The sequence below is a fragment of the Lotus japonicus genome, chromosome 4, assembly GCF_012489685.1.
Source record: "Lotus japonicus ecotype B-129 chromosome 4, LjGifu_v1.2".
Taxonomy (NCBI): Eukaryota; Viridiplantae; Streptophyta; class Magnoliopsida; order Fabales; family Fabaceae; genus Lotus; species Lotus japonicus.
Genome location: NC_080044.1, coordinates 17,277,716 through 17,285,414, shown reverse-complemented (window position 1 = coordinate 17,285,414; position 7,699 = coordinate 17,277,716). Strand labels below are relative to the sequence as shown.

General features: G+C 36.5%; 1 protein-coding gene across 1 annotated transcript; it reads right to left on the bottom strand.

The window, feature by feature from the left end:
* Positions 1–2,540: 2,540 nt before the first annotated feature.
* LOC130712390 (uncharacterized) lies at positions 2,541–3,672 on the bottom strand. The gene is made up of 2 exons (XM_057562226.1): positions 2,922–3,672; positions 2,541–2,833 (listed from the first exon to the last, which is right to left on the bottom strand). Exons 1-2 carry the CDS (start codon positions 3,670–3,672, stop codon positions 2,541–2,543), a joined length of 1,044 nt encoding a protein of 347 aa, XP_057418209.1.
* Positions 3,673–7,699: the final 4,027 nt, after the last annotated feature.

Below are 7,699 nucleotides of genomic sequence, written 5' to 3'. Positions count from 1 at the left end.
CGACTAAAAACCCGTGAAACCTTAATTTAGTACAAAGTTAATGACAATTACTTACCTTTATTCCTTTCCATGTAGAAACCTTTAATTTGTGTCTAATAATAAATTCAGCATGTTACTACACCCACAATTATGCTGAAAAGTTCAGAAATTCATTTTCTTCTCCTTAATGTCAAACTAGGAAAACAAATAATATATTTTTAAAACTTAACATTATTAATTGCACTTCTTAATATGTGTGCATCTTCTCTAAGTGGATACTTAATTTGAAACAGAGAGAGTGTTACCGGCTTGAAAGCAGACATTTAATTGAATTAAATTATAAAGAATTTATTAAACATTAATAATATGTAAAAAAATTCAATTAGGTATACCATTAATGCTCAGCCAACATAAAGCTCATCAATTTTATAAAACATTAATGACTTTAAATTTAATGCATTAATAACGGTCATTTATTTAAAAAAAATATTAGTCTAAGTAAGTTTTAGTTCCTTAATTACGTTCATTTATTTTTTACAATTCATGATTTCAAAATTCAGTTTATGACTCCAATGAATTCAAAAAGTCTATCAACTAAAAAAATTAGTTATTAATTATTGACTAAAAAAACTTACATTTTTCAATAATTCAATTAATCATAGCCTAAAAAAAGATTTTTTTTTAAATTTTAATAAACGTGTACTAATAAATTATGATTGTTAGTGCGTGTTTATCAAAATAGTGCTAAAAATTAGCGTGCTTGGAATTATGCATTTATTACGCTTTAAAATAATTAAAATCTTAAATTTGAAATTTGAATAATAATTATCAATTAATAATTATATTTGCTTTTTATCTGAACTGTGGGTTTTATCTGAACCTTTGCTGTAGCTAACATGAGAGAGATGTTCTCATGATTTCTATATTTTTTCAACAAAGTATTTTGTTTCAGAAAAAAAATTATATTTGCTTTTTTAAAATTGTATTAAAGGAACCGATTGAAAACCCTTGAAACCCTAATTTAGTACAAAGTTAATGACAATTAGTTACCTATATTCCTTTCAATGTAGACTTCTTGAATCTGTGTCTACTAATAAATTCAGCATGTTACTACACCCACCATTATGTTGAAAAGTTCAAAAAAGTCATTCTCTACTCCTTAAGGGCCAAACTAGGCCAACAAATAATATATTTTTAAAAGTTAACATTATTAATTGCGCTTCTTAAATATCTCTGCATCTTCTCTAAGTGAACACTTATTCTGATACAGATGGAGTATTAACAGCTTGAAAGGAGGTACTTAATTGAAAAGAATTATAAGAAATTTATTACACATTAATACTAAGTAAAAATTTCAATTAGTTATACCATTAATGCTCAACCAACATAAAGTTCATCAATTTTTTAAAAAATAAATGACTCCAAATTTAATGCATTAATAACAGTCATTTATTTTAAAATAATCATTAGTCCAAATACGTTTTAATTCCTTAATTACATTCATTTATTTTTGACAAATCATGATTCAAAATTCATGTTATGACTGCAATGAATTCAAAAAGTCTATAAACTAAAAAATTGATTATTAATCATTGACTAAAATAAATACTTTTTTAAAATTTTAATAAATGTGTACTTATAAATTATGCATGTTAGTACGTGTTTATCAAAATAATGCTATAAATTAGCGTGTTAGATTATATGCATTAATTACGTTTTAAACTAATTAAAATCTTAAAATTTAAATTTAAATTATAGTTATCAATTAAGAGTTACAATTACTTTTTCAAAATTGTATTAAAGGAACCGACTAAAAACCCGTGAAACCCTAATTTAGTACAAAGTTAATGGCAATTACTTACATTTATTCCTTTCCATGTAGAAACATTTAATCTGTGTCTAATAATAAATTCAGCATGTTACTACACCCACAATTATGCTGAAAAGTTCAGGAATTCATTTTCTTCTACTTAAGGCCAAACTAGGAAAACAAATAATATATTTTTAAAACTTAACATTATTAATTGCGTTTTTTAATATGTGTGCATCTTCCCTAAGTGGATACTTAATCTAAAACGGAGATAGTGTTACCTGCTTGAATGCAGACATTTAATTGAATTAAATTCTAAAGAATTTATTACACATTAATAATAAGTAAAAAATTCAATTAGGTATACGATTAATGCTCAGCCAACATAAAGCTCATTAATTTTATAAAAAATTAATGACTTCAAATTTAATGCATTAATAATGGTCATTTATTTTTAAAAAAATTAGTCCAAGTAAGTTTAGTTCCTTAATTACGCCCATTTATTTTTTACAATTCATGATTCCAAAATTCAGATTATGACTGCAATGAATTCAAAAAGTCTATCAACTACTCTCTTTGTTCCTTATTTTTTTCGAAAGAAGAAGTTCATATTATTGAAAGAAATAACTTGAGACCAGCCCTCTCAAGTAGGCAGCAACAACAAGAAGCTAAAAAGCAAAAAACAAAGGATAACAAACTAGCTAAAGCGAATAAAGGAAAGCAATAGGAAGGAGAGCATAGCAGGCAAGTCTCAAGGACTGGTAAAGCCAAAGAAAACGTTAAGAGGAACAAGGCGTTCAACACCAGATTTGGACAAATGGTCTGCAATGGGATTTGCTTCTCTAAAGATGTGATCCACAGCCACCACTGCAAGTTCCTCACAGAGATTATCAATCAGATTCAGTTCGTTACGCAATTTCCAAGGTCTGTTAGAGCTATTGTTTACCCAACTAACTACAAGTGTAGAGTCACTTTCAATCACTAGGTTTCTAATGCCATGTTCCTTGCAGAATTGCAGAACCTCTAGGATTGCAATCACTTCTGCTTCAAAAGCCCATTTAAACCCCAAAGGTTCAGAAAAAAAACACCAATAAATTCCTTGGAATGATCCTTATTACTCCTCCCGCTCCACTCGGGCCTGGGTTTCCCATCGAGGAGCCGTCAACATTGGCTTTGAAAAAGCCCCGATCGGGAGCGTTCCAAACACTAGAACGGAGATTGGGTGTTTGAGGTTTGAGCCTTATAGCATCAAAGTGATGTGAGAAATCGTATGAGGAATAAGGGCATTCTTTCCACCATCCATGAACCCAGGCAGAAATACGGGAAATATGTAGATCCCAAATAGATTCAGGAGATGCAGGATGGTTATTGAAAATTACCTGATTTCTTTCCAGCCAAATTGACCAGAAAATGGAGAATGGGGTCATCTCCCATAAGAGATTATCAGATTTATGTCTTAAGTCCATCCATTCCAGCATTAAATTTGGTATACCATTCGGGCAGCACCAGGTAATGCCTTCTCGAGACATCACCAAGTTTAGAAGTTTCCAGGACATGGGACAGAACGGCATGAGGTGACTCGTGGTTTCAGGTTCAAGTCCACAAAAAACACACCTTCCTGCATTCTCAATCTGCACCCTGCGAACCATCAGATTAGCACGAGTTGCTATTCTGTTCTTTATTAGTTGCCAAAAGAACTGGATAACTTTTGCAGGGGCAATTTTACGCACTCTGGTTGGAATAGACCATGTTGGAATTGCGTAGACCTTAGATTCCGCTAGATTCAACACCCCTTTCACAGAAAATAGACCTGAGACATCACCAGTCCATATTAATCTATCCTCTTCGCGGCTTGGGATCACCCTGTTGATTGAACCATACATAGCTGCTAAAACATCTGTCTGCCATCCGAAAAATTGCCTTCTGAAAGCTATGTTCCAACTCCATGTCCCGTTAGCAAAAGCACCGTTGGAGCATACCAGAGCATTTTTTAATTCTCAGCGAGGGCAAACAATCTGGGGAACTGTATATGCAAAGGTGTCAAATCTACCCAGGGATCTCTCCAGAACCGGATGTGTTGGCCTGTTCCCAAACCACAGAAGCAAGCATGAATGCTTTTGCAATCAGCGTGTCCTCCATGACCACTTTGAGGATATCTTAGAGAATTGGGGAAAGGCGAGTAATTCCTTCCGTTTGTGTATGAAGAATCATGCATCTGTCATTCCGTTTGTACTTGACACAAATAACCCTTCTCCATAGAGCTTGTTTTGAAGGTATGAAAAACGGTAGAAAGGGGGGGTTTGAATAACGTTTTCAGTACAAAAACTACCACCTTAAAGATTTTAACAAATCTTTTCGAGAACTAAGTGCAAAAGATAGAGATAGAAAAGCACAAAAGGATTTTATCCTGGTTCACTTGATAAATCACTCAAGCTACTCCAGTCCACCCGTTAAGGTGATTTCTTCCTTCTTAGAATGAAGGCAATCCACTAATCAGGTAAGAGTTACAACTGCACTTGAAACCTACAAGTGACTAACAATTACACTGACTTAGCTCACACTAAGATTCACTCTCTTAGTCTTCTCTAGGATCCGATCAACCTTGATCTCCTAAAGGAAAATCAAACAACTGTTTGAGGTTGGTGTTTACAAGGGTTTGCTTCTGAATAAGCTGAGTGTAAACTAAATAAATTACAAGATGAAAGAAAGCTTAGAATATTTTGAATATCTTGCGCGTGTGTTGCTTCTTGTATTCACTTCTCTTCTAGCCGCTTCTTTCAATCTTCAGCCTCTATATATACTCCAAGGATTAGGGTTGAGCGTTGCATGGGAAATGCTACCGTTGGAGGGCAGTTCTGGAAAATCCAGCTTCTGCTGTGGCTGAGAACGTTAGGTAGGTCGTCAGGAAGGTACACTTGCTTTTGTACTTGGATAGCGACTTGACCTTTTAACCTAGGAGACTTCTGATCAGAGGAATGCTTCGTATTGGAACTTGTGAAGCAGGTTGATCAGAGTCAGAGGGAAAGCACAGATCCTCTGACCATTGTATCTTCTGATTCTGAACTCAGAGGGAAGAACATGGCCTTCAGAGTTTCTTGCTTCTGGACTTCAGAGTTTCCACTATTCAGCTTCTGGATCTTCAGAGTCTTCTACACCATCAGAACATCTGAACCTTCAGTGTTTCTTGGTTGTCAGAACTTCTGGATCTTCAGAGCTTCTAGCGACTGAGTCCACATCAGAGTTTGTATAACTTCAGAACTTCTGAAGCTTTTCCACTGTTCATACTGAACATGGTGAATGCGAAAGCGTTGCTTGGGTTACCCTTTATACACAGTGCTTCTGATTTGTGTGAAATTGAGTCAGGGTCAGAGCCTGTAAATAGCACACTCAGAAAAACACGTTAGAGTACCACAATTGTTCATATCAAAAGGTTAACTTGTAATCATCAAAACATAGAGTTGTACTACTAGATCAAAACTTGATCTTACAATCTCCCCCTTTTTGATGATGACAAAACTAAGATTTTTGATGAACAATTCTTAAACATTAAACTGAATTCACTCAGAGTTTAGAGATATAGAATAAGACTTATCCTGATGTGAATGGTTTATCTTGCTCATTCTGAATTCAAGTCACTGCTTGATTCTAAGCTTAGCTCCCCCTGAATCTAATACTTGATGAAAACGTTAGTAAAGTCTAGATTCTGAGCTAAATCATATAAGAGTTCAGAGTGAAAAGCTTATGACATAGATGAAAAATGAATAATCAGAGCGCATAAGTGATCAGAGTCATGGACAAGGTATCAGAGTCTTGGGTATCAGAGTCAACTTAGAATCACTTCAGAAGAAGTGAAATGTATTCCTTGTATTTGCCCAGTGACACATCTATGGTCATGAAGGTGGAACTCTTAAAATCTTCAAAAGAAAAATAAGTCACACTAACACATCTTACACATCAAAAACTGGGTTTACTCCCCCTTTTTGTCATAAGCAAAAAAGCTCGGGGTGTGAAAAACTTAGCTTGAAGTACAAGGTACTCCCCCTTAGAGAAGGTCTAAGTTGAAAGAAAATGAAGACGATGTAAGAATCAGAGTGAGGCGATAATAAATAGAAGAGTTAATGCAAGGGATGAACGTTTACCACCGGTCAAGTGAGTAAATAGAAGGGTCAGTTACCAAGTACTTAACCTCGAGAAACTGTAAGAGCATTAACTTTCAGAGAGAAAGTGAAGCCTATATAAAGCGTTGGAGAGAAAGGTAAGCTTCACATCTCGAATAATTTTCAGTAAGAAAAATGGCATCATACAGAATGGCACTAGAAGAGCTCAGAAGGAAGGCGTTTGAGGAAGATATGTTCCTCAATATTAGGCATCCCGATGGTACAAAGACCATACAAGAGCTGACGAAGACACTGCTGGAAGAAGATCTTGGTCCAGAGATGGAGAAAGATCTGAAGGAGTTCCTCTGCTTCGTGGAAGAGATTCAGGAGCTTTGCCAGCGGGAGCTGAATCTGCTGGAAGAGAAAGAAACTGTGGAAAAGAGACTCAAGACGACAGAAGATAGTCTAGAAAAAGATGATCTGAGCATCAAACTTGGCAACATAGAGTATGCATGGGATCGTCTGGAGAAGGAAAGAGTGGAGCAGCGCCAAGAATGCAGAAGAATGAGGAAGGATCCTCCATTCTAGATATAGGGAATAATGTATGATGGAAAGAATTATGATGTAAACATAGAACAATTATGAATACAACAGGTTTTGCAAACATATGTGCCACAAATATATATAGATATATGCATATAGAATCACAAATGAATAAATTAAAGTAAGTAAATAAGCAGAGTTTAAATAAAACAACGTTAAATAAAAAGGAAAAGGAAGAAAAAGAAGAGATCCTAAAAAACTAGGATTTGTCAGTACGGCGCAGAAGTTCCATCATCATGTGCTTCATCTCAATCAGCATGGATTCATGAGTGTCAAGACGTTGTTCCATGATGTCGAGTCTGGATGAGCTTGTCGGAGTAGAGCTGGAAGGAACGTTCTGAGCAGCTTGAGGTTCTGGAATGGAAGCAGAAGCAGCAGGAGTAAACAGAACTGGTGCAAGTCGCTCTGCCTCAGCCTCAGCTTCAAGACGTTCTGCCTCAAGTCTGGCTTGTTCAGCCTGAGTTGCTGCTTGACGGGCAGCTTCTTCTTCTTGTTCTTTCTGTCTCTTGGCTTCTTCAATGGCCTCAAGAAGCTTGGTTCTCTGTTCGAGTTCATGAAGAGCCATCCTCCTAGCAAACCTTTGCTTTGCAGCCTCAATGCTCCGACTTCCTTCTGCATGCAGTAGCTGCAGCATAACGGGAAACTGAGCCACTAGCCAAGTGCTCAACTCGTTCCACTCATCAGCCACATTTTCAGCATTCTCACTGAGGTCAGTCTGACCGTGCACATTGCGGAGCCTCAAGGAGGCTTCATGATTGAAAATATTGATGCACTCAGAGAGAGATGTGGGTTGAAGGTGAGTATAGGGAATGATGGAGAGGTTTGGTGCAGGAGAGGCTGGGTGATTGCTGCTATGAGCTTCAGAGGCACCTTGTGGAGAACCAATGTTAATTATGGGAGCATTGGGTTCAGAGGTTCCACGGTGAGGGTCTGAAGTTTCAACCAGAGGGTGAGGTGATCTAACCGAGGATTGGTTAGATACTGATTGTTCAGGTTCAGGGTCTGGTTGAATTGGCTCTTGTTGGTCAGGGACAGGGTGAGCCTGTTGGACTAAGGGGTCTGCCTCTTGGATAGGATTGGCCAAGATAGGTTCATCTGGGTCAACTAGACGTTCAGGTCTAGGGCCAGGATATTGCCTAGGGCTTGGACAGGTAAGGTAATATTCTTCCAAGGCAGATACCTTCTCTTTCCTAACCTCCATGAATTTTCT

Coding starts and splice junctions, on each gene's coding strand:
- LOC130712390 (XM_057562226.1), bottom strand. CDS start 3,672: ATGTATGGTTCAATCAACAGGGTGATCCCAAGCCGCGAAGAGGATAGA. Junction 2,834..2,921: donor GATGGGAAACCCAGGCCCGA/GTGGAGCGGGAG, acceptor GGGCTTTTGAAG/CAGAAGTGATTGCAATCCTA.